Here is a 27,125-nt window from a genome sequence, read left to right as displayed (position 1 = left end):
GTTTTTTTTTGTTTAGTACTGACTTGAATAAGATATTTTACATAAAAGATGTTTACGTGTAGTCCATAAGAGAAAATAATAGCTGAATTGATAGAAATGGCACGTTAAAAAGTTTACATATGCTTGATTATTAATACTGTTTTATTACTTGAATGATCCACAGCTGTTTTTGTTTGGTGATAGTTGAGTGCCTTGTTTGTCCTGAACAGTTAAACTGCCCGCTGTTCTTCAAAAAAAATCCTTCAGGTCCCGCATATTCTTTGGTTTTTCAGCATTTTTTTGTATTTGAACCCTTTCCAACAATGACTGTATGATTTTGAGATCCATCTTTTCACATTAAAGACAACTGAGGGACTCATATGCAACTATTACAGAAGGTTCAGATGCTCACTGATGCTTCAGAAGGAAAAACGATGCATTAAACTTTTGATCAGAATGAAAATGAGTACGTTTTTCTTATTTTGCCTTAACATCATATTTCTTTCATTTAGTACTGCCCTTCAGAAGCTTTACAAGATACTTGCATGTTTCCCAGAAGAAAAAATAGAATGTATTCAAAACCTTGTTTTTCAAAAGTTTTCACCCCTGGCTCTTAATGCATCTCATTTCCTTATGGAGCCTCAGTGAGTCCCTCAGTGTGAAAAGATGGATCTCAAAATCATTCAGTCATTGTTGGAATGGGTTAAAATACACAAATATGCTGAAAAACCAAAGAATCTGTGGGGCTTGATGAATTTTTCTGAAGCACAGCAGGCAGGTGAATCTGGATCATTCAGGTAACAACACAGTATTAATAATCAAGTGTATGTAAACTTTTGAACAGGGTCATTTTTATAAATTCAACTTATTTTCTCTTGTGGACTATATGTAAATATCTTCTATGTAAAATAACATGCATTTTGCATGATCCTTCTTATTTTGGTAAAATAATTAACATTTTGCAGATTCTGCAAGGTGTATGTAAATTTTTGACCTTAACTGTAGATGTATATTGCAAAAGATTTTGTTAGATTTTATTTTCTATAAATAACATTTCTGAGGACCGCAAAAGATGTGTGGCATTATTTTTGCTCCAAAATGTAAGTAGCCAGCCGTAATGTAGAAAAATCTCATCCTCATTATTGTGATGTGAAATAAAATTTTAAATATACATCATGCTGAATTTGTTAAAAAAATGTCTGGAAAAGGCCGTTTTTAGTAATTAATTACATAGGACATGTGTATATTAATATTATATTTATTACTTTATCACAGCATTGAGAATTTGAGGTGTGCATAACATGATAATGTCTGAAAATCCTAAAGGCCCTTCAGTAATTTATTATTAATTAATTCCAGGTAAAGAGCCTCGTCTTCCAAAAAAATATTTTTTTCTTTTGAAATCCAGTCCAAGTGATGCTATGATGTCTCTTGGTGGAGAATGAGAAGGTTTAATTTAATTTTGAATTCATCTATTGGTTTTATGAGCTGTTGTGTATTTGAATAAAAGTCCGCTAGGTGGCGCTAGAGGTGCATTTGGATTTCAATAGTATTTTGCATCAGCGCCTTTTTTGAATAAATCAGATGCATTGATCGGTCTCATAAAAAAGTGCATACCTTTACAGATGCATACAAGTTAAAGATTTTAAGCAAACAATTTGTGTTTTTCTCCACCTGTGAAAGTGTGGTGTTAAATATATATTCGATTCACTAATAACACACGACCAAATGTCTTTCATATCCAGTCCAGTGCTTCAAAACGCCTATGTCAGTGCGTTTGTTTCAGAAGTCTTTAAAGTATTCAGTGACCCAAACTGGGTGAATTGGGTGTCATGTGGCGGAAAACAATTGCAGGTTGTTGATTTTGGTTTAACACTAGCTGACATCCTGCCAGATGAAAGAAGAGGAGAGAGAAACCGGACCTGCCAGATAACCCTAAACAAATCGTCATCCCTAACATCCAGGGAAAAGGAGGGATCAGAGCCCTCGCTCCAGATATCCTGCTGCTGCTGCTGCTGCTGCTGCACTACACGGGCTATCTGTCATTTCATACAGCCTGCATATTCGTTTGCTTATGGATTATCGCTTTTGAGCTTTAGACGCATATGAGGTCATGAATTCGGCTGAACAGACTATCACATGGTTAATAACGCTGGGTGTCCTAGAATCACCCAAAAAGACACTATCGGACCCCGAAGGCTTTTTACAGGCATCTCTCAGAGATGGAGTGGTTTTGTGTAAACTGCTGGAACGACTGCGACCCGGTTCGGTTCACACGGTAAGACGTTGCTTGTAAAGCTCATGCAGTTCCATAATAGAGTAACGTAACGTAAATAAATGACACAAAAGCGCAGATGTTTTTGTGAATCGGACACACAAAACCTTTGTATGTATGCGAGCGCGCGTTTTGGGTTCACTGAGCGCGCTACGATCAACCAGGGTAAATTTATATGTTAACATACTTTGGTTTTTAGCTTTTAATTTAATTTCCTTTATCTATAAGTGAAAGCGGTTAGTGTGGGAAAATGAAGTAACGTTGGAGAACATTTTGATTGATCTGCGGTGGCGGGGAAAGAGCGGTATTTTAACAATAATCATAATGAAAGCGCAATTTTGTGTGGCAACAACGGAAATTAACCTTGGGATTCGTCGATATAAGTCGACCGCCATTGACTGTGGTAGAGAGAGAGAGGGAGAGAGGAAACGGCGATGTCCGGTTTGTGAGCGAATTGTTGTTGAGTTGGATCTTTTCAGTGAATCAGTTGAGCACCTGTCCGAATGATTCGTTCGCGAATTTGACTCTTTGAATCGAACCGTATCATTCGGAGTTTCGAACGTGTCCGAGTCAATGAGCCAAAAACTGGTGAATGAACAAATACGACTACAAATTCTTAAATCCCGATTTATGAGCAGAACCGTGGCTGTATAATTAAACTGGGACGATATAATTTCCAGGGAATAATCATGGGACGTTAAAGACCGTTGTTTTTTGAACCGGCTCATTGGAACGAACTGTTCGAAATAACCGATTCGCGGAAATGAACTAGAAATATTTCTAATAACAGTGTCGCTTGTGAAACATTACTTTTCATAATTAGGCAAGTTTAATTAATTGAGCAGGGTAACTGAATTGGAGCACATTTTGACACATTCTTAAATTCTCGTTATTTTGCAGATAGGATGTTTATTTGTAACTATAGGGAGTTTAGTATTATTTTTATGTTATAATTAAGTATATCCACATACGCTATGATATATAATGTGGATGTATTTAATTAATAATTAATAAACATTTCGTGGATTGTATCAACCACAGTCTCAAAGACAGCATGTTAGGATAATGTATTCTAATATAGGTTTTTGAACAGTAAGATTTTTTTATATTTTTTAAAGAAGTCTCTTTTGCTCACCAAACCTGCATTTATTTGATTTTAAACGAAAGTAAAAAGCAGTAATATTGTGAAATATTTTTACTATTTTAATTAGCTGCTTTCTATTTGAATATGTTTTAAAATATAATTTATTCCTGTGATCAAAGCTATATTTCAGCATCATTACTCCAGTGTCACATGATCCTTCAGAAATTAATCTAATATACTGATTTGCTGTTCAAGAAACATTTATTATTATTATTATCAGCATTTACAACAGTACATTTGAGTACTTTTCTTTCAGGATTCTTTGATGAATAGAAAAATCCAAAGATCAGCATTTATCTGATCCTTTTATTAAAAAGCTTTTGTAACATTATACACTACACCATTTGAAAGCTTGCAGTCAGTCATTTTTTGGTTTATTTAGCAAGATTGCTTTAAATTGACTAAAAGCGATGATAAAGACATTTATAATGTTCAGATGAATGCTGTTCTTCTGAATTTTCTATTCATCAAAGAAACCTGAAAAAATTCTACTCAGCTGTTTTCAACATAATAATACATGTATTTTTGAGCAGCAAATCACAAGGGATTTCAGGAATCACATTGTGATTCCTGAAATCACAGGAATAAATTACATTTTAAAATATATTCAAATAAAAAGCAGTTGTTAAAATAGTAACAATATTTCACAATATTACTGCTTCTGTACTTTGGACCAAATAAATGCAGGCTTGGTGAGCAGAAGAGGCTTCTTTAAAAAAACATTAAAAACTTTTGACTGTAGTGTAAATCACTGATTCTAATTTGTAGGCAATAAAATATAGTCTGAAATCTACGATGTTGATATGATCGCAAAATCGTATGATTTTATAAGATAAACTCGGAGAAAGTGGGATACGGCGATCAAACGTCCAGTTTCATTAACAGGTTCTACTGTATAAACAAAATAGTTACAGCCCATCAGAAAGATGCTAGACTTTGCTCTGACGGGTCAGGTAGTGTTTGCCTGTGCCAGCATGCCCCTCTCGCTGAACCCGACCGCAAGCTATTAGCGCACGTCATTTCCGCTATTCCTCCGCCAACTTCCCTATGAAGAATAAGTGGCTTTTTGCAGGAACGGGGCGATGAGCTGTGATATAAACAAATGGCGTATTCGCACGAGTTTTTGTTTATTCTTTGACCAACCAGCTAGAAAGTACGGCTCGGAAGACATTTTATCTCTTCGCTTTATTTCCAGATCTATGAGGACCCGAGGAAAGACGAGTGTTTGAGTAATATCAGAGAGTTTGTGAAAGGCTGTGGATTATATCACATAGAGGTGAGTGCTGCATGATCTTGGAGCTTCTGTTTTAGTCGTTCATTTCATTTGCATGCTCGTTTATGTTTATAATCACTGATTCAGTGGCTTGTTTGTGGGGCTTGAAGGCAAATCAGGTCGCCAGACTGAGTCTCAGCTGGAGTTGGGAACACAGTAATCCTGTGTTTTGGTTTTAGAGTTATTATTACATCGGCAACAATGAAATGTAGTGTTATTGCGGCATCTTGACTTGTGTTACCATGACAATTTCTTAAATGATTCATACAACATTTAATGTTCTTTCTGCAATGTCTCATTTCTAGCTTGCTGTACTCTGCTGTGAACATTAAAATATTGAAAGACATGATATCACAATCAATAAACGTTTTATAAGGGCACCGTGGCCTGTAACTTGCAACTGACTGAGATTTAACTCTCCAAAATTACATGCAAATGTGACACAATAAATGCCAAAACCAATTATTTCATAAAAATAATGTATTTTTTTTAATATTATTCAGAAATGTATTAATGTATTTAAATAGCTGGAAGCTAATCGAAAAGTCTTTTCCAGAATAAAGCAAAATGTGGGCCTTAAACTGAAAATTATACACATGCACACTACCAGTCAAAAGTTTTTGAACAGTACGATTTTAAAGAAGTCTCTTCTGCTCACCAAGCCTGCATTTATTTGATCCAAAGTGGAGCAAAAGCAGTAATATTGTAAAACATTTTTACTATTTAAAGAACTGTTTTCTATTTGAATATATTTTAAAATTTAATTTATTCCTGTGATCAAGGCTACATTTTCAGCATCATTACTCCAGTGTCACATGATCCTTCAGAAATCATTCTATATCTTTATCATCATCATTATCAATATTTAAAATAGTTGAGTACATATTTTTCAGGATTCTTTGACATATAGAAAGATCCAAAGATATAAACAAGCAGTTTTGCTATTTAGTATATTGTGCTTTACGTGAATATGCTGAATGTATATGGGTAAAGTTGGATTTACTTGTATATCTAACTTCTAGAGCTGTGCAATAATATATAGTTTACATGGCTGTGTAATCATGACCTTGGTGAACTGGACTGTTCGTGAATGTCTAATATTTAGTGTAACATTTCATAATAATCACTTCCACTTAAGTAATTTACAGGGTGTAGTCAATTGTTACCGGGCGTTGGACCTGACAAAGCGCCAGGTAAAATGAATTCAGAGTTGTTCAGACTTGTTTATCAAGAAATGCTCTTTACTGACAATTGTAACAGTTGCATTACACTGTTGATTTGCTATTAACAGTTCATATGTTTGTAAACATAGTGTTCTGTTGGCTGAGTCTCCACGCAAGTCCAATAGGTGTTGGTGTGAGATTGAATCAGATCTTTCACCCACACAGTGTTTTTATTGCAGTTAGAGGCAGTGCTATTGTTAAACCAATTTTTTAAGGCTAGATTTTGTGTTCTGCCAATTTTTCCCTGCAGATATCTACAGGCAAATGCATGTCGGTTCTTGGAAAAAGCATGCAATAGACAGCACAGTATGCAGCCATAAATTATTCACATTACAGTGCAATGAATTGTCACATGGCCTTTGATTTGCTGCAATCTCTAAAATCAAGCACTGGCTGTTTAAAGGATTTTATTCAGATCTAATGCGATAACAGCGTGTTATTTTGAAAGTGACAGTGCTGTTTTGTCAGTAAAATCTGTTTTTAATTTTTGAATGTCACATTTTTTGTCATTTTTGGAAATGTTTCTTCACAAACACTTCTGTGCTTGTTAACGTTTGGCAGCGTGATCGTGTAACTGAGATCTTTCTGCCCACAGGGGTCCTGTGTGCGTATGTTGCTCTGTGTTGCTCTATATGAGTGCTGTTGTGTAGGATGGTTATAGTTCTGTGTGTGTTTCAGGAGTGCCAGTGTCTTCGGTTCTTCTAGCCAGCTGTGAGAGGTTCAGACAAGCCCTCTATTGTGGTGAATGGAGTTGTGTGTTTGAATGGGCAGAGCTGCCAGCTCATTAATGGTGCTGTGGGGTTTGGCACAGGCCAGAATCAAGAGAGCCACTCCACACTAAAACTGCTTCTTCAAATGGTGTTTGGGTGACTGGTTTAAAGAGAGAGCGAGCAGGAGGGAGTTTAATTCCACTACAGTGATGGCAGATGATGTAATGTAGACTTAGATGTGTGTGATGATTGTTGATGGTGCTTGAGTGTCGGGGACTGGACTTTAGGCCTGTATCAAGTACTGAATATTAATGAAATGTCTTTGTGTGTATATTGGAGCAAATAAACACAGTTAATTCACTGAAAGGATAAAGGATTCCTCGTCAGTTCCTGATAAATTCAAATCATCGTGGACTGTTTTTAGATTGCCATGGGTAAAAATTCTCAGATATAGTAATAACTGCAAAAAAATAATCAATGTATAGTATTTTAAAAGTCTGGGGGTTGGCAAGATTTTTAATGTTTTTAATGGCCTGTTATAAGGCTGTGTTTATATGATCATGTGATTCTTCAGAATTCATTCTAAATATGCTAATTTGGTGCTCAAGTAACATTTTTTATTATCATAATGTTGAAAACATTTGTGCTTTTTATATTTTTGTGGAAACGGTGATATATTTTTTATATATGTATATTTTTTTAGATTTTTATATATTTCTTAGTATATTTTATATTTTTCAGGAATTTTGATGAATACAAAATTTTAGAAAAAGCAGCATTTATTTGAAACAGAAATATTTAGTTATAAATGTCTTTACTGTCACTTTTAATAAATTTAATGTGTCCTTGCTGAAATAAAAGCATTCATTTCTAAAAAGAAAAATCTTACCAACCCCAGATTTTTGAACAGTTATCTGAGTTTTGTATATAAAATTAAACGGTCTCTCCGATCAATATGTAGGAAAAGAAAAAAGTTTTTATTAGTGCTGTCAAAAGATTAATTGCGGTTAATCGCATCCAAAATTTTAGTTTACATAATATATGTGTACTTTGTATATTTATTATGTATAAATAAACACACATACATGTCTGTATTTAAGAAAAATGTTATGTTTATATATTAAAAATATTTATAATATTGAATATGAAAATAAATATATACATGTGAAAAAAAATTCAAAATATATACTGTATGTGTTTATATATACATAATAAATATACACAGTATACACACAATTATGATGTAAACAAAAAAACGTTTATTTTGGATGTGATTAATTACGATTAATCATTTGACAGCACTAGTTTTGATTAACGTTATAGGTTACGTTTAAGACCACATGAAATCCAAATTTACCCAGTTTACTATATATTTGTTTATATTTATACATCATGAAATCAAGTGTTTTACTTTAAACTGCATCTTGTTATTGAAGTAAAACAGGACATGGAAAAATGACGTTTTTTAATGTTAAAATACCCTGCTTCCCAGGGAAGAGAAAACAACAAGTAAAGCATTTATATGTTGATTTCCCCAAAAGGTATGGTTCTCTAAATTATAATCATCATTGTAAAATGCATTCCAGATGCACTTTACTTCTCTATTTTATTGCCTGTATATCATTTGAAGAGTTCAGATCAAGTTGGTGTCAGATCAGGCCAGTTTGGGTTTACTTGGGATGAGCTTATGTGTCCAGATGGCCTAGAGAGCAGCAGGTAGTCTGAGAGCCCGAAACACACACACACACACACACACACACACACACATTGCCCTAGCTTTGCAAAACTACATTCTTATGTTCCCTGAGTGAAGCATATTCATTATAGAGAATCTGTGATCATCATAAATGGGTTTCTGTGACTGGAAATACGGTCTGTCAGTCACAAAGAGGTCGAAATTCACCCTAGTGGCAATGTTTCTGTAATGTACTTGCTTATTCTGCAGAATATATGCATATTTTTAATGAATAGCTGTTACTGTTCTGCTGTTTTGCATATGGCCTCTGAATTTGCATATGTAGCATTAAATGACTTGAGTTACAGTCCATCCTCTGCTAAAACTGTTTATCCGTCTTTAATATTTTTGAAGCTTTTCGCCATGTTTAATGCTTGGATCAGCATCACTCATCGTATTTTGATCCCTTGATTCATTTCATTTTAAATGCTTTAAATATTTTTAAATATGCTGATTTGATGCACAAGAAACATTTCGTATTATCACCAATGTCGAATATGGTCATGCTGCTTAACAATTTTGTGGAAACTGATCAGTTTTTTTCTGGATTCTTTGATGCAAAAGAAGAACAGTAATTATTTGAAATAATATTAATTGAAGTCGTTTGTAACACTATGGAAGTCTTTACTGTTACTTACTCAGTTTCATGTGTCATTGCTGAATAAAAGTATTAACCCAAAAAAAAAAAAAAACTTTCTAACCTTAAACATGAATCAAGTCAGTCTTGTATTGCAGATTGAAAAACAGTATTTATCCTTTTAGACATGGGTCATCAGGATTTACGATCTTGTGCATCAAACCAAAACATGCGATTCTAAGATGTAATTTCTTTTTGTATAGGATTATGTTTATGACCTCACAGGAGCAGACCCAAACTTTTATTCACTTTATATTTGCGCTTATGCATGTCTTTTTGTTTTGTGCATGTGTAATTGTGGCGTTTTTCCCTCTGCAGGTATTTGAGGCCAATGACTTGCTTCAGGGCCAGAACTTCTCCAAGGTCTTGAATTGTTTGGTTGCACTCAACAAAGCAACTTCAGGTGAGATACGTCTAAAACACCTGTATTATAAGTGCCGTCAGACAGGATGTTTATAAAATCATAAAGAGTCATTTAGTTTATTACCAGCATGGCCTAGCTGTATTTGTTTGAGCACTCAGAAGTGAGCTAGACCTGACATAATTCCTCAAAGCCTTCTTTTGGATGAGGTCCTTATTTGTAAAATAGACTTAAAGGGATAGTTCACCTAAAAATGAAAATTCTGTCATTAATTACTCACCTTCATTTCATTCCAAACCTGTAAGACCTTTGTTTATCTTCAGAACACAAATTAAGATATTTTTTAAGAAATCTGAGAACTTTCTGACCCTGCATAGACAGCAATGCAACTGACATGTTCGAGGCCCAGAAAGGCAGTAAGGACATTGTTAAATAGTCCCTGTGACTAGTGGATCAACCATAATTTCTTTTGTGTGACCTATCCCTTTAAGGTTTTGTCTAGCTGTGTTTAAAAACAATAGAATGGAAAGTCCCCATTTAGATAGCTAAGTAAACGTGTGCTTGGAGTGAATGTGTGTGTTTCGTTAATGAGTGTTTTCTGGTTATAGAGTCCGGTGGTGAGAGTAATTCTGTGTGTTCTCGTCACTCGTCTTCTCTTCGGATCAAGTCCTTTGACTCGATCAACTGTTCGTTCACTCACAGGAGATCATCCAGACTCAAGTACAACCAGTACCGCAGTCTGGTGAGCATCACAATCACTCCACACCCTTATGTAGAATAAGATGACTTTTTCTAAACTGCTGGAAAACAGAATAAAATGACTTGAAAGGGACAGTTCACCCAAAAATTAAAATTGCCTCATGATTTACTTATTCTCAAGCCATTCTAGGTGCATATGACTTTCTTCTTTCGGACAAATACAATCAGAGTTATGTCAGAAATGTCTTGGCTCTTCCAAACTTTATAATGGCAGTGAATGGGTGTTGAGATTTTGAAGTCCAATAAAGTGCATCCATCCATCATGAAAAGTACTCCACATGACTCCCGGGGCTTAATAAAAGCCTTCTGAAGTGAATCGATGCATTTGTGTGAGAAAAATATCCATATTTAAAACTTTATAAACCGCAGTCTCTCGCTTTTGCGAACTGTCATACGCACATTCATGAGAAAGTGGCATCTAGTGGATGACGTAGGATGTAGGTGTATAAAACTTGGAAGAGCCAGGACATTTTTTTTATATATATATCTCTGATTGCATTCTTCTAAAAGAAGAAGTCTTACATTCCTAGTAAATCATGGGGTAATTTTCATTTTTGGGTTAACTGGTTCTTTAAGAATAACCGTCAGATGTACTAATTGTGTAACACCTTTTTGATTTTAAAAACTACTTCTCTCTTTCTCTGTAGGACATGTCTGAGAACAGTGCCCCTCAGGTGCTGGTGAAAGCGCGGTTTAACTTCCAGCAGACCAATGAGGATGAGCTGTCCTTCAATAAGGGTGACATCATCCAGGTGACACGCCAGGAAGAGGGTGGCTGGTGGGAGGGGTCTCTCAATGGCAAAACCGGCTGGTTTCCTAGCAACTATGTCAAAGAGATCAAAGGCTCTGGTTAGTATTTGCCACTTTAAACATTGAAAGAATTTAGTTGAAGAGCAGAAGTTGAAACCTGACAAACTCTTGTAGGAAGAGAACTAATCTAGACTCCTGCAAGACCAGACAAGCGAACTAGAGGGTTTGGTCTTATTCATATTCCTCTCACAGACTGCCAAGAAAAGCATGAGTGATGTGGTTTTGTAGACCCCGTTTACCTGCTGAATTTCTTCTATGTCCTAGTGTTACCATAATATTTTCATAAAAGACCTGCTGAGTATGTGTATAGATCAGAAAATTGCTATGGGCAGCTGCACGTTAGGCTGTCAACACTTCGGACAGCTTAAAATATTTGGGTGATACTTTTTTAAAAGCCTTATTTGTACTTGTGTCTATGAGGCAAACTGGCACTATGAAGATGTAGAATCAGTCCGGGTCCATTAAATGGCCGATTAAAAGAGGACTTACAGGCTTAATGAAAATGTGCCAACAGAGAACTGAATGGCAGCTCTCTGCAAAAGCCAAAAACTGTGGGATTATATGACCATTACAGGCTTACGGTGGAAAAATGTGCGCTCGTTCCACTTGGCTTGGGTACAGGACTAAAAAGAGAATAAAAATTTTCTCATAATTTACTCACTCCCATGTCATCGAAGATGTTCATGTCTTTGTTAAAAAAAATAATTGAGGTTTTTGAGGAAAACATTCCAGGATTTTTCTCCGTATAGTGGACTTAAATGGGAGCCAACAGGTTGAAAGTCAAACTGCAGCTTCAAAGTAGGGGTGGGAATCTTTCAGTACCTCACGATTCGATTCAGATCAGTTCTTGGAGCCACAATTCGATCAAAGATTGATTCACGATTTTTAATCACATTAAAATATTTTTTTTTGTGCACACTGGATGTCAAACGCATAAAAGTATTTTAATACAAAAACACACGTCTATAGTATGGATAGTCCTGACTACAGTAATCAGCATTTTCTATTAACTATTACCTTCTTAATAAATAAAAAATACTTAACACTTCCCATTAGTGATGTGTCTGAATCCGATCATACCGTGTACAGAAAGGAAATGACATGTACTATAAAACACCTAATTACGAAATGGAAGGAAAAAATATATTTCAGTGCTTTCTCTCGCAATTATGTCGTTGGGTACATTGCCTTGTATATAAATTGCGGGCATAAAAAAGCTATTATTAATATGCGGGGCATTGAAACCGCTTTTAAATTGTGTGCTTGCATTTTACTTTCACTTTCAAGATTTGCGATCACATAGAGTGACAGTAGGCCTGTTTACCACATATTTTCCAAGATAAGATGTTTTTCAGTGGTGCTTAGGATCTACAAATCATTCGCCATCATCTTATCAGTCATCTCTTCCTTACTCTGTTTATGTGGTAAGAGAAATATATATTACATAGGCTACTCTAATGTAACAGGCTACCACTAGCTAGCGGCTGTTTTCTGTGCCTTTTCTAATACGGATTTACTATTTGGGCACACCCCTACTTCCTATAATAACAAAAGATCAATAGTTAATATAATATTTGTCCAAACACTTGTCATCGCTGAAAATGAATCAGGATGTATTAAATGTATGTACATTTTAACCACAAATTCTACACGCTTTACGTAGTCATGCTGGAAAGGTCACGCGTGAAGTAGGCGGAAGTATTAACCCACTGTTTATAAAGCGAACATGCAAAGAAAGTCAAACACGCTTTACAAAAAAAGGTAAAACAATGATGTTGGATGATTTTGAATTTGGAGGAGAAAGTGAGTTGGGGGTTTTTTTTCCGCTACCCTACCTTTTCAAAAAGAAGTTGCGGACACACATCGCAGAGCTGGTGCAAGATGAGCATTTGTGGTTAAAAAGTATATACATTTTTATTTTTGTAAAAAAATGACTATTGTTTCGTTAGATAAGACTCTTATTCTTTGGCTGGGATCGTGTAGATCCTTTGAAGCTGCATTGAAACTGCAATTTGGACCTTCAACCCACTGATCCCCATTAAAGTCCACTATATGGAGAAAAATGCTGGAATGTTTTCCTCAAAAACCTTAATTCCTTTTCGACTGAAAAAACAAAGATGTGAACATCTTGGATGACATGGGGCTGAGTAAATGATCAGGAAATTTTCATTCTAGAAGTGTACCAATCTTTTAATTCCGTAAAAAAACTTTCTAAACCTATACCTTTTGAACAGTAGCTTGTATTTTAAATACCAGATTTTCGAAGCCTTATCTCACTGTATGCACGCTGTAGCATAAACACAACCCCCTGACCCTTGTTCTCCAGTCCAAACATAAATAGCATATACACCCTATGATGCCAAACAGATGCTTCCCTCTAATGTATTGGGAAACGACCTTAATGTGTATTCGACCCAGCTTGAATGGAAATAATTTAGGATGACATCAGAGCTTGAACATCCCGGGCTTAACAGGAAGGAAACACCATCCAACAACAAAGACAGGAAGTGCAGCAGCCAGAAGACAGCGCTTCCCCTTTCCTCTGAATATGGCACCACAATCGTTTATTCAGCTCTCTGAGCACTTAGCCATCTAGACTCTTTTATAGGATTTACTTGTGTTAAATGCATGCTGAACATTATGTGTTGCAGACATTAATAGTATATTGATTTCATACGTCATCTGAAAAATGGCTGCAGTTGGGAAGAGTGTAGTGATGCATGCATTGTTTTCTTTGGGTTCAGCTTACATGATTAAAGAGAGAGTTCGTCTAAAAATTTAAATTCTGGCTTTTATGCACCCTCATGTTGTTTCAAACAAGAAGAAAGAGTCATACAGTTTTGGAACGACATGAGAGTAAATATATGTGATGACAAGGGTAATTTTTGGGTGAATCATTCCTTTAAAACTGGATTTGCTCAAATATCTAATCCTAAGTGTATGCAGTAGTAAATATGATGCATACCTCGGTAAGCACCACTAATGAATGGTTTGGTTTGTGGAGATGTAGAGCTCTGGGGAACTTGGGGAAGGGAAGGAAAACAAAAATCACACATTTGCCAAGTGGAGAATAATGCTTTTAATCAATTAACTGATTGTTTTCTTGTGGAAAAGCATGATGAGAAAAGCTGATAATTTTGATGATTCTAGGAAGTTCATACATTGTTGCTCATAATGGATCAAACGAAGTTAAATGTTCAAACCATCTTCTTGCTGAAGTAAGAAGTGTAATGTTTTCCTGTAAACTCAGATCTTCCCCTCTAGGTATCTAAATCTAATACTGCTGTCCTGAATGTTCTCTGCAGGAGAGATGTACTTTAATATTCAATAACAGAAACAAAATGTTTCCAGATGTTGGTCTAAGCTGACCTCCTTACCTTTTGTTCTGTTTTTGCTCTCTCAAACAGACAAACCTGTGTCACCGAAGTCTGGAACGTTGAAGAGTCCACCCAAGGGCTTTGAGACCTCTAACTTCTGCAAGACTTACTACAATGTGGTAAGAGAGATGTGCTGTAGTGTTGCGTTAGTAGCGTGTAACACCTCCCACATGGAATGAGTTGATTATTTATGATGTGCGTGGAGTGAAAGTGGTGCCTCTGGGGAGTTTGTATTGCACAGATATTTCCCTAACCAAATAAGTGAGCACACACCACAAGCCCTGCCTATACTTGACTGATAAGACTAAGGTTTAAAGATATTAGGAGTCATTGTTATAGCAGCATTATGAATCATTTTAGAGGGTTACGAAACACTGCAACAGATTTTTGTGATTTTTATACTGGTTGCACGTGTCTTTTAGACTTGAAGGGATAGCTCACCCAAAAATGACAATTTTGTCAGTAATTACTCACCCTCATGTCGTTCCAAACCTGTAAGACCTTCTTTCATCTTCGGAACACAAATTAAGATATTTGCTGAAATCCAAGAGCTTTCGGACCCTCCATAGACACCAATGTAACTGACACCTTCAAGGCTCAGAAAGGTCGTAAGGACATCGTTAAAATAGTCCATGTGTCATCAGTGACACGAAAGAGAAGAAATTGTTGAATAAAGTCAAATCAATGCAGCCTTAGTGAGCATGTGAAACCTTTCATATGCATTAAAAACAATCTTACAGACTCCAAACTTTTAAACAGTATTGTATGTGGACCAGACACATCCATGATCTAGTTCTCACAGTTAAAGATAATTCAGTGCTACTCATTTTCTCTTTTTTTTGAGTTTATTGAGGTTAAAACGGTGCATTGCGAGGAGATTCGATTTGTGTAAGGGTTTTTAATGAAACCGTGCTGTGTCCGGTTTTCGCAGACTTAGCCTTCGACTAATCCTTGAATTTACAGTCATAAGGCTTTAATCTGGGTTTAAAAGCCTCACCAAACTAGACTTACTTAAGAGTTAATAATCCAAGTTTAACACCCACCAGCAGATGCTGCTCCCGGTTTGAGCTTGATTTAATGTCAGTAATTAAAAGACGCACAACTTAAACATCCGGATAATAATAAATTTTGTTAATAAAAGTCATTTTCAGATCATTTATACATGTGAATTCCCTTTATTGTGCTCCATTTCCTCACGCAACGTGTCCCAGGAGCCTCCCTCTGAGCCTCTGCAAACTCAATGAGCTGTTAATGTGTGTGTGTGTAGGTCAGGTTTTGCTTTTACCAAATGTCCCCTCAAGGATATTACAATTAAAGTCACCTACATTGTGAACGCTGTCTGAATGTGAAAAACGGCTTGGTAAACAAACAATCTTTGCAAAATGCAGAAAGGTCTGTGAAGGATGGCTTTTGGAGTTGGAGATAAAAATCATTCTATCATTAGCTCAGTATAAAAATTTGATAGAAAAACAAACAATTTTATGTGTGAATATGTGTCTATGTGAGCACATAAGTGAATTTTCAAAAGTGTTGACAGAGGAAGAGTGTGTCTGGTGTTATATTTGCATATTCATATGTAAATATGTTGTTATGAATGTCTGTATTTGGTTATCAGTTCTCACTGGTGTGTGCGTGTTTGTCTCTCATTCGTGCCATAATATAGGTCATCTTTTCCATCTCATTGACTCGGGGGACAGCTGTGCCTGAGGCCCTGCGCTGTCTATGTCTGTGCGTCTGTGTGTTAGTTATGTGTCATGTTTGATAAGAATGTGCAGTAACTGACCCTATACTCCTCTGAAGATTGTGCAGGGCAGACCGGCTGAAGAGTGTACGCATGTGTGTGTTTCAGGGAGGACGCTAGTTTGAGGTCAGGCAGAGTTCAGTCTTTTACAGCAGTGTTAGGGGAGGAGATCCATTCAAGCTAAGGACACAGTTTGAAACGGCCTTAACTGTCAGACTGTCCAGATGTCCAGTGTTGCAGTTCACGCCAGGGGTGCTTTCATACTGTACATGTGTTTACAGACAAAGTTTGGTCTTGGTCCTGGCTAATTCTTAAAGAAAAAAGAAAAAAGTTGGCATTTTCATATTTAGACTGTTATGTGACCTATGCTGTATCCATAAAAACTTATTTTTCTTGTGTGTTCATTTATTGATCTGCCTTTAAACCCACATTCAATATGTGAACAAACAGCTTGCATGCAACAGCATGCATGTGAAAGCTCTATTTCTGCAGAATTTTATGATTACTTTATAATTCTGTATATTGATGGAAAAATATTTGTATTTTTTTTTACGTTTTTTTTTTAGATTAACATTAATTTTATTTATTTAATTGTCTGGAGCAGCAGGAAAAAAAAATCCTGCAAACTCTCAAATTCATATTTGTGAATCTGGACCACAAAACCAGTTATATGTAGCACGGGTATGTTTGTAGCAATAGCCAAAAATACATTGAATGGGTCAAAATGATAGATTTTTCTTTTATGCCAAAAATCATTAGGATATTAAGTAAAGGTCATGTTCCATGAAAATACTTTGTAAATTTCCTACTGTAAATATATCAAACAGAATTTTTGATTAGTAATATGCATTGCTAAGAACTTAATTTAAACAACCTTAAAGGTGATTTTTCTCAATATTTAGATTTTTTTTTTTTTTTTGCATTCTCAGATTCCAGATTTTCAAATAGTTGCATCTCAGCTAAATATTGTCCTATCCTATCTTATTTATTCAGCTTTCAGATGTATAAATTTAAAAAAAAAGACCATTATGACTGGTATTGTGGTCTATGGTCACATTTGTGTTTGTATAAAATATAAATATATATTTTACAAATTCTACAATTAAAATTTAAAATGTGTTTTACTAATTTAATGGACTTGGCCAACAGAATCCTTAGTTTTGTGCTTTGTATTCCTAAGCTTTTGGCAGCAGGTTTTTATAATACAATTTTTTAACAAGTCACACAGGTTAAGTCATTGTTTGATTGAATTGATCGATGCTTTTATGCTTCTCCATATAATGGATGCATCTCAAGGTTCATCTGCTGTCTGTTTGAGGACAGATTAAAGATTTACTGTTGCATTGTGAGGCTTTAACTGCCAGGATGTATTCATAGAAGTCAACTAGCCTTGTCCAAAAAGGGATCTTTAAATCTTAAGTTAGACTGAAATCAGAATTTATGATGACATACAAGGACTGGCCCAGTTTCGTTATCTCTCGCACTTTCTTTGTATGCCTGGAGTGTTTCGTCTTCAAGGACAATAAGCATATTAAATTGGACTCCAGGTTTTAGTCTGTTTGCTTTAGACCTGTTAGTTTTCCAAGGACAATGTGCTTCTCCTGTTTGTATAGCACCATATGCTGCACCGACTTCATTCTTTCACCTAAAACTGTCTGATTGTTAAATGTTAAGTGTGTGTGATAATAAGAGACCAATCATAAAAACTTGCCAATTTTCCTTGCATACTGATGATTTTACCATTTGGTGCTTTAAGCATTTCAAGTTGCAGTCTATGTTGTTTATGCTAACTATGAATCAATATATGTACATTTACAACTATATATTGACAACATTATATTATAGATGGATGTCTTGTCTTTATATCTTATATCATTATACTCTTGCAAACTAATACTGATTGTTTTTTCTTTTAAGTTGTGCATGTGTAACATCTGTTTGTTTTTGACATATGCACAGGTGGTTCAGAATATCGTACAAACTGAGACAGAGTATTGTAAGGAGCTGCAAACTCTCCTCTCAACGTATCTGAGGGCATTACAGCCCACTGACAGGTAAGAACTCAAGATGAGAGTCCAACATAATCAGAGATAAAGCAGTTCAGTACAGATCTCTCTCTCTTTTTAGGCTCAGCGTGTCAGATATCAGTCACATCATGGGAAATCTAGAGGAGATCAGCTCATTTCAGCAAACACTGGTGCATTCACTGGAGGAAAGCGTCAAGTAAGAGTCCCCCGTCCTATTCTTTCATTCACTCACTCACTGTTTGTCATAGTTTGACATCTAGTGGCAGATACCAGTAATACATTGCAATTCTTATCTGGATTTACACTAAAAGATCTTAAAGATCTGTTCAACTTTAGCGTTTCTTTTTATTCAACATTTATTATTTCTATATGAACTGGTGTGTGTTGTGTGCAGAGTTCCAGAGAGTCAGCAGAGGATAGGAAGCTTCTTTCTGTCCCTCATTCCTCAGATGAGGAGTCTGTATGTGACCTACTGCTCCAATCATCCATCTGCGGTTAACGTTCTCACACAACACAGGTGCATGACAACGCAATACACTTACAGAAACACATTGTGACCATTACGTTTCGGAAATACAGTCTATGGGTCATTATTAATGACGTCAGTGTATGTTTGTGTGTTTCAGTGAGGAATTAGGAGAGTTTATGGAAAGTAAAGGTGCGAACAGCCCTGGAATCCTCACACTCACCACGGGCCTGAGCAAACCCTTCCTGAGACTGGAAAAATACCCTACACTACTGAAAGAGATGGAGCGCCACATGGAGGTACCAAACCTCTCTCGTTGTTAAAATGTTTTGGCTAAGATGAGTTAAATGTAAAAATGTACACTACATGTTTTTGAAAGAAGTCTCTAATGCTCATCAAGGCTATTCTATTATATTTTTATATATTGTACTTGATGGCAAACTACTTCAGTCTTCAATGTCACATGATCCTTCAGAAATCATTCTAATATGGTGATTTAGTTTTCAAGAAATATTTCTTCTTCTTATTATCAATGTTCAATACTTTCAGGATTCTTGGATGAATAGAAAGTTAAAATAGAAATGTTTTGATATAATTACATTACAAATGTCTGTCACTTTTAAACTTTTTTAAAACATCCTTGTTGAATTAAATTAATAATTTCTTTAAAAAAATAATCTTTGACAAATTTAAATCACTCTCTGCCAGTCAGTGTTTTTTGACAGTTTTTAATGTTTTTAAAGAAGTCTCTTATGCTTACTAAGCCTGCATTTATTTAATCCAAAGTATAGGAAAAACAGTACAATTTTGAAATATTTTTACTATTTCAAATAACTGTTTTCTATTTGAATATATTTTCAAATATAATTTATTCCTGTGATTTGAAAGCTGAATTTTTAGCATCATTACTCCAGTCACACGGTCCTTCGGAAATCATTGTAATATTTTGATTTGCTGCTCAAAAACATTTATTATTATGTTGTAAACAGCCGAGTAGAATTTTTTTAAGGTTTCTTTGAAGAATAGAAAGTTGATTTCAAAATGATTTCTGAAGAATCATGTGACACTGAAGACTGGAGTAATGATGCTAAAAATTTGGCTTTGACCACAGGAATAAATGACATTTTAAAATATATTCAAATAGAAAGCAGTTATTTTAAATAGTAAACATATTTCACAATATTACTTTTTTTTTACTGTATTTTGAATCAAATAAATGCAGGCTTGGTGAGCAGAAGAGACTCTTTAAAAAGACATTAAAAATCTTACTGTTCAAAAACTTTTGACTGGTAGTGTGTATATATAGTTTACCAGTTTTACTCACTCGTATTTTCCTTTGTTCTGCCCAGGCGCTTCATCCAGATTATCCGGACATTCAGAAGAGCATGACAGTATTTAAAAATCTCTCAGTGAGTATTATAAGGTCAACACATCAATTTTCTATGTTATTCACCTGTATATAAGGATGAAAGATGTGTGAAATTATGAAAAGCTGTTTGTTTAAGTTGCATAATTTTCCAGAATGGGATGCTGGGCTTATTCGTGTGTGTTTGTTGTTGTGTCTTCAGGCCCAGTGTCAGGAAGTGAGGAAGAGGAAGGAACTTGAGCTGCAGATTTTAATGGAGTCTATTCGGGGATGGGAAGGGGAGGGCATTAAGACCCTGGGCTCTGTCCTCTACATGTCTCAAGTTCTCATCCAGAACCACGGCGCCGAGGTGAATGTTATCAAATAGTCTAGGTGTTCTCAAAACTTAACCAACCATCAGAGACACTCAGTATTTAAAATTATTTATTGTTAGAAAGGATTTCAAGAATCAAACCGGTTTATATGTTCTCTATTAACCCTTTTTTAAAACTGTTTAAGAGCAATCTTCTGTCGTTTTTATTGTATCTGTTGTTTCTTAGATTTTAATTGACTGATTTGGAATTCAGTATAATGAAAATGTTTATTTTAAAACTTAATTTGCTTCTTCAGGAGAAGAATGAGCGATACCTTTTGCTGTTTCCTCATGTTCTTCTAATGTTGTCTGCTAGTCCTCGAATGAGTGGTTTCATCTACCAGGTAAATCAGTCCTTCACTGTAGTAATAACTTTCTCCAGTAACTGTCTTAACATTCTCCTGTCCCATCACTTTTTCAGTTTTTTTTTTTTTTTTTTTTTGTGGCAAAAATGACTGCTGCTGTTTTCCCAATATAGTGGTAATATTTTGGATGCAGTGAAGACCCACCAACAATCATTATGTATTTATGTAATTAGTATTTTTTTCAGTTACCTTCAGTTTTTAGTTTTTTGTATAATTACTGGTATATAATATGGTATGTAATTATGGTATATAAATATTCCTGAAAATAAACAATTGTGTTAAACGTAGACGCTGCTTCCACACTGTAACTGATTACATACTATATATTTTACATGTTTTATATTGTCATGTTTTGATAGTTTTGTACTCCATATTATTCTATTATTACTTCATATTATTTTAATATTACTCTACTCTATTAGAGTGACCTCGGAATTGATCTCAGCTGTTTGTTTGTGTAGTCATGTATTAATAACACTCAATAAATTGCTGACAGCTGATTGGTTGATTGACTCACACAGGGAAAGCTGCCTCTGACTGGAATGGCTGTAAATAAAATAGAGGACAGTGACACCACAAAAAATGCTTTCGAAATATCTGGTGAGTTTCCAACCCAGTTGCCCTCATGTCAAATGTTAATATTGCTAGATATGCTTAAGCAGTAATAATGTGTGTGTGTGCAGGAAATATGATCGAGCGGATCCAGGTGATCTGTAACAACCAGCAAGATCTACACGACTGGGTGGATCATCTACACCGGCAAACCAAACGCACTTCAACCAGCAGCTTGAAACCACAGAATGTTCCCTGCCATACGGTGAGAAACACACACTACCATTCAAGAGTTTGGGTCAGTACAAACGTTTAATGTTTTTGAAGGGAAATTCTTATTCTCACCAAGCTCCATTTATCTGATCAAAAATACAGTAAAAAAGTATTATTATTATAGCATATTATAATATAGTGTCACTCACCTGTCTTTCTCCTTTCTGTTCAGCTGCCGTCTCACCCTCTCACCCCGTCCAGACACTCAGAGAATCGAGGTGTGAGTGGATCTCCAGTGTACCACACTCTTCCTCACCTCTCTTCACTTGGAACCCCTCACAGCGGTATGATGTGGGGGCCCCTCGAACCCCCCAAAACCCAGAAGCCCTGGAGTCTCAGTTGTCTCCGACCCGCACCACCCCTAAAACCCTCAGCTGCATTGTGTTACAAAGAGGTATCGTACCATGTTACATATTTATCGAACTTCGACACATTAATAGCGTATCTAGAAGAAGAATCGCTATGACCGATGATTAAAACAAATTATTAGCAATGCTTATTAACTAAACTTACTTTGTATGAGATTTTATTTGGTTATTTGCATCTAATTTTCTTATGTCTTTCAGGATCTCAGTAAAAGTCCCAAAAGTATGAAGAAGCTTCTGCCCAAACGAAAACCTGAAAGGAAGCCATCTGATGAGGAATTCGCTGTGAGAAAAAGTATGACACTAATGACTCTATAAATTAATAATGTTTAATTGAAAGTCCTGTTACTTTTTACATATGCATATGTTTAAGGGACAGTTCACCCAAAAATGAAAATTCTGTCATTAATTACCCTCATCTCATTCCAAACCTGTAAGACCATAATTCATCTTTGGAACACACATTAAGATATTAATTAATGGTTTAATGCTGTCTATGGAGGGTCAGAACGCTCTCGGATTTAATAAAAAATATCTTAATTTGTGTTACGAAGATGAACAAGGTCTTACGGATTTGAAACGAGATGAGGGTGAGTAAATAATGACACAATTTTCATTTTTGGGTGAACTAGCCTTACACATACAGTATTGCTTTTGTGTCTACTGCATGTAAGAAAACATAGTGCCTTGTTATATTCTTACAACGTTACCTTACCTTATATGCTCTTCTTGTTTTCAATCAGGTACTGTAGCTTTGGAGGAGGATGCTCAGATTCTGAAAGTGATCGAAGCATACTGTACAAGCGCTAAAACACGGCAAACACTAAACTCAAGTACGTACTCTACACGTTTATGTATTTTCTTGTGATTTTCAGATCTCACTTCAGTCCCAGACTATGTAAATGGTTTTTGTGCATTTATATGACTGTGGGTATCACATAATACTAGCAGTTTTGTCACATTTAAATGTCTCCTTTTTTTTTTTTTTTTTGCCAAATTCTTTCTAAAATACACAGTACTGTTTGAAAGCTTTGGGTCGGTATGATTTCTTTGAAAGAAATTAATACTTTTATTCAGCAAGGAAGCATTACATTGATCAAAAGTGACAGTAAAGACTAACATCGTTACAAATAAATGTTTTCAGCACTGAAAATAATAATAAGTTTTTCTTGAGCAGCAAATCAGCATATTAGAATGTTTTCTGAAGGATCACTGAAGACTGGAGTCATGATGCTGAAAATTCAGCTTTGCATCACAGGAATAAATTACATTTTAAAATATATTAAATTAGAAAACCGGTACTTTAAATGATAATGTTTTCACTGCGTTTTTGATCAAATAAATACAGCCTGGCTGAGCATAACAGACTTCTTTCAAAAACATTTAAAATCTTACAGACCTACACTTTTGAATGGTAGTGTATTTGGCCTAGGAGGCCCATATTTTGATTCCTACAAAATGTCTTCATCTGTCCTGGAGTCTCTGCTAAACATTCTTACAAATGCCTATAAAATACTACAACATCTTTACTGAAATGTTGTGGCATTAGCTATACAGATGTGTGTTGACTAAAATCTTTACCACTGCGTTGATCACTCTTAATATTTTCTGCTCTTTTAACATGCATCTTTGTCTCTTTTCCTCTTCCTTCCATCCTTCTTCATTCATTGATTTCTTCATCACCCTTCTCTCTTATGTTGTCCCACCATTGTTATTGCTTTTTGTTATATTTTATTTTATTACTTGTACACATGTAAATTATTGGGCATCTTGGGTTCTCCCTCACCTTACCCTTCTTGGTTTGGTCCATCCTCTCAACCCACCTGTCCTCTCCAATATGATTGGTTTGACCACCCCCATCCCTAATTAGCATGGCAGGGCACTGATTTGATGCATAATCATGTGCTGGCTGATGTTGACCAATCGTGTGTGGATGCTGTGGGTTGCCGTAGCAGCGGATTTCCCTCCTCTGATCAATCCGAAGACTCGGACTATGACAGTATATGGATAACTCACACTAACAGAATGGGTTCTATGTCCCGTAAGAGCTGCTGCTCCTATATACACATCAAAACTAAAACATCTTTCTTTATTTTGTTTGCACTGGAAGTCGCAAGCTCTTTTTGAATGTTTGGATATACGTTTTGAGGTTAATATGTAAGGTTGCGAACATATTGAAGACATGGATGAATGTTTTCAATACTTTTGTGATATTTAATAGTGCGTCATCCCAAAATTCTGTTTCTGTGCAATTCAGGATTATTATAGTTAACTAAAACTGAAATAATAATAAAAAACACACACACACACACACAACAAAATGACTAAAACTTTAACCGAAATTAACATGAAAATGAAAAAAAAAAATAATTACAAATATTAATAAAAATTATAGTAGCATCTCAGTTATACTGAAATAATACTGGTATGATTTCTATAGCCTGTTAATGAGTTGTTCAGCATGTTACTGTTCTGTTTTTAATCTGTTAACATTGTTAAACTTTTTTTCAGGATCAAGGAAGGAATCAGGGCCACATATGCTTTTTCCTGAAGAGGAGAAAATCATTGTGGAAGAGACAAAGAGCAATGGTCAAACTGTAATCGAAGAAAGGTTAGATCTCAGATTTCTGCATCTGATTCACAGATTTGCTTACTATTTTACATTATTAGGGCTGTTAGTTTATGCAGTAATTTATCGTGATTAATCTTCTAATAATATTGCGAATAGAAAACATTTAACGCCTCATCTGGATGTCCATTACAGGAGTCTGGTGGATACAGTTTATGCCTTGAGGGATGAGGTTCAAGAACTTAAGCAGGTCAGTCCACATGCAACATACATACATTTCTTTATGCTTAATGTGATGTCATGTTGAAAGTCAAAATCTGGTGCCGTGACCCGGATTCTCTGATTTTTGCATCACCAGGACAACAAGAGAATGAAACGAACTCTTGAGGAAGAACAAAAGGCACGGAAAGAGCTGGAGAAGATTGTCAGGAAAGTGTTAAAGAGTATGAACGACCCGTCCTGGGACGAGACTAATTTGTGAGCCCATCTGTGCATTTCTAAATGAAAACTGCATCTGATAATTGTGTGTAGTTGAGTGTAGTATCAGTCTTAACTCCTGACCAAAAATACTTGTAAATATTGTGACAAAACTGGACTCGATCCCTGCAGTCACAGTATTACGCCTTTTAAACCTGATCCTTTTCAAGCCTTTTTTGTTTGTTTGTTTGTTTGTTTGCCAGTGCCAATTATCTAGTTCATTTTCAGATATGCTGATGATAAAGAAATGTATTGAGCCTGGACATCATCTATCAGAAACGTCTTGTCAGGATCAGGTGTGGTCTGGCAAAGCTGCCAAAATAATTGCAGTTTGACCATTTAGCTCACCGTCACAGATGTCATTGGTTCCTAGTGTAAAACTAGGAGTCTCAGGGATGATAGACACACTGTACCTACAAATATTGCCGGGCCTGCATCACTGCCTGCATCCTTTGACATTTTCAATCATTAGCCAATATGTTCAATAAGTGATGACATTCAATAGGATTTTTTCCAATGGAAAACCTTGCAATACAATACTGGAGACAATTCTGAGGGAACTAGTCTTATTTTTAGATTTTTTTTTTTTGGCTTGTCATTTCAAAGTTGCTTTTACAATAACCTCAGTTTTAATTTCGTCCGGTTGCTCTTTTTGCACCTTGCAGCTTGTATCTTTTTTTTACTTTTATGATGATCCTCTACACTAATTGTGCATTCACAGACCTTTTTTGTTTTGTACAGAAATAATCCTTTATTGTATTTAATGCTCAGAAATGTGCCTTTTTGGTGAAAAATGAAAAAGATTTACAGAACTTTGTCAGCATTTCTAGCTCTGTCAGCATTTCAAAGAACCTTTTAAGAAAAATGTATGCAAGAGTGATTTTAAATTAACACTGAATCTGTGGTTGGAAACTGACGGATTGAGAGTCGTCTATGTTGTCTGTCTAATTTATGTATTTAAATGAAATATTGTCTACTGCTAAATGACTGTGTATTGTGAAATTTCCAGATAACCTCAACTACTTTTTCTTCCCAAAGCACTCTCTCTATCTTACTCTTTCTTGCTGATTGAATTAAATAAATACAAATTCTTACTGTGACTCTGGGACCCTCTGGGATTTTGTCTCTCATTCCTTTCTTGCATCATTAAAGGGGCCATGACATGAGAAACCAAATTTCCCTTGATCTTTTGACAAAGAAGAGATCTATATATTGAATTAATACGTCCTGCAAGTTTCATAACTTAAAATGTCCTCATCATCAATAAAAAAGCGTTTATGTAATAACTCAGAAAATGGTGCGTTAGGATCCAAGGTGCAAGATGACGTCACGTGGGTGCAGTCGTTTGCTTAAACACTGCCTCCGTTGTAAAACAAAGACTAATCTCACCATAGGCCCCACCCACTGGCGTTCAGTCGCTTAACGGCTAATACTTGAATACGCTGAATGTGAGTGTCGTGTCAAATAGAAATTACAATCACTGTCGCTATCTTGTCTACACTGGTTACAGTACAAACACTGTAAAAAATAAAAAACACAATTTGTTGAGTCAGCTTAAAATAATTTGTTACCCTGCTGCCTTAAAATTTTAAGTTCAGTCAACTAAAATAAGTTTAGTCAACTTGAAATGTTAAGTTGTACTAAGTAACAACTTAGATATTTGTGTTTGCTAAACTTAACAGATGGGTAAGTAACCCAGCTGCCTTAAAATTTTAAGTTGATTCAACTCAAATATCTAAGTTGTCACTTAGTATAATTTAACATTTCAAGTTGAATCAACTTTTTTTGAGTTGTCTGAACTTAAAATTTTAAGGCAGCCAGGTTACAAATTATTTTAAGTTGACTCAGCAAATTGTTTTTTACAGTGCAGATGCGTATCTGCTTTCTAACACAGGCCACATGCTTGATTCTGTTGTCAATAGGGCAAATGAAGTTAAAGAATGTTTGCTTTGTTAGGTTTAAACAGCTTGTTTGCGTCATTGTTCACAAAGTTCACAAAGAAACATTTGTTGAAAAATGAAGCGGTACTTGATCTGACTGCAGCTGCATCACAAACCGTAAGTAAATGATTTCATAATACTTTGTCTGGAAATGACTGTTTTATTTTTGTCATGTTGTCATGATGTTAGCCAATCATAACAGTGGCCAATTACTGACAAGCCTTAAAGGACCTAATCCTTAAAACAGGTCGTTTTAGACAGAGGGACAGAATGAGGGTTGAAAATAATCATTTTTCCACATATTTATCTTTTTTTTTTTTTTTTTTTCAAAAAACTTTATTAACATTAT

At 35.5% G+C, this 27,125-nt stretch overlaps 1 protein-coding gene across 2 annotated transcripts; it reads left to right on the top strand.

The window, feature by feature from the left end:
• The first annotated feature begins 1,958 nt into the window (after positions 1–1,958).
• Positions 1,959–25,936, top strand: arhgef7b (Rho guanine nucleotide exchange factor (GEF) 7b). Of its 2 annotated transcripts, XM_051114647.1 has the most exons (22): positions 1,959–2,257; positions 4,594–4,674; positions 9,295–9,379; positions 9,946–10,079; positions 10,744–10,945; positions 14,314–14,402; positions 17,984–18,078; positions 18,152–18,247; positions 18,446–18,568; positions 18,678–18,816; positions 19,867–19,926; positions 20,086–20,232; positions 20,493–20,579; positions 21,122–21,200; positions 21,284–21,417; positions 21,598–21,819; positions 21,992–22,085; positions 22,534–22,623; positions 23,661–23,831; positions 24,302–24,401; positions 24,555–24,609; positions 24,718–25,936. In XM_051114647.1, the coding sequence occupies exons 1-22, from the start codon at positions 2,093–2,095 to the stop codon at positions 24,838–24,840; spliced, it is 2,571 nt and encodes an 856-aa protein (XP_050970604.1). In that variant the 5' UTR covers positions 1,959–2,092; the 3' UTR covers positions 24,841–25,936. The 2 variants fall into 2 exon arrangements, with proteins under 2 accessions (XP_050970604.1, XP_050970613.1); XM_051114656.1 differs by lacking the exon at positions 23,661–23,831 and having other exon boundaries at positions 1,962–2,257.
• The last annotated feature ends 1,189 nt before the right edge of the window (positions 25,937–27,125 follow it).

The sequence above is a fragment of the Labeo rohita genome, chromosome 1 (assembly GCF_022985175.1).
Source record: "Labeo rohita strain BAU-BD-2019 chromosome 1, IGBB_LRoh.1.0, whole genome shotgun sequence".
NCBI lineage: Eukaryota > Metazoa > Chordata > Actinopteri > Cypriniformes > Cyprinidae > Labeo > Labeo rohita.
The sequence above is the reverse complement of the archived record's forward strand: the minus strand, read 5'-3'. Positions and strand labels throughout refer to the sequence as shown.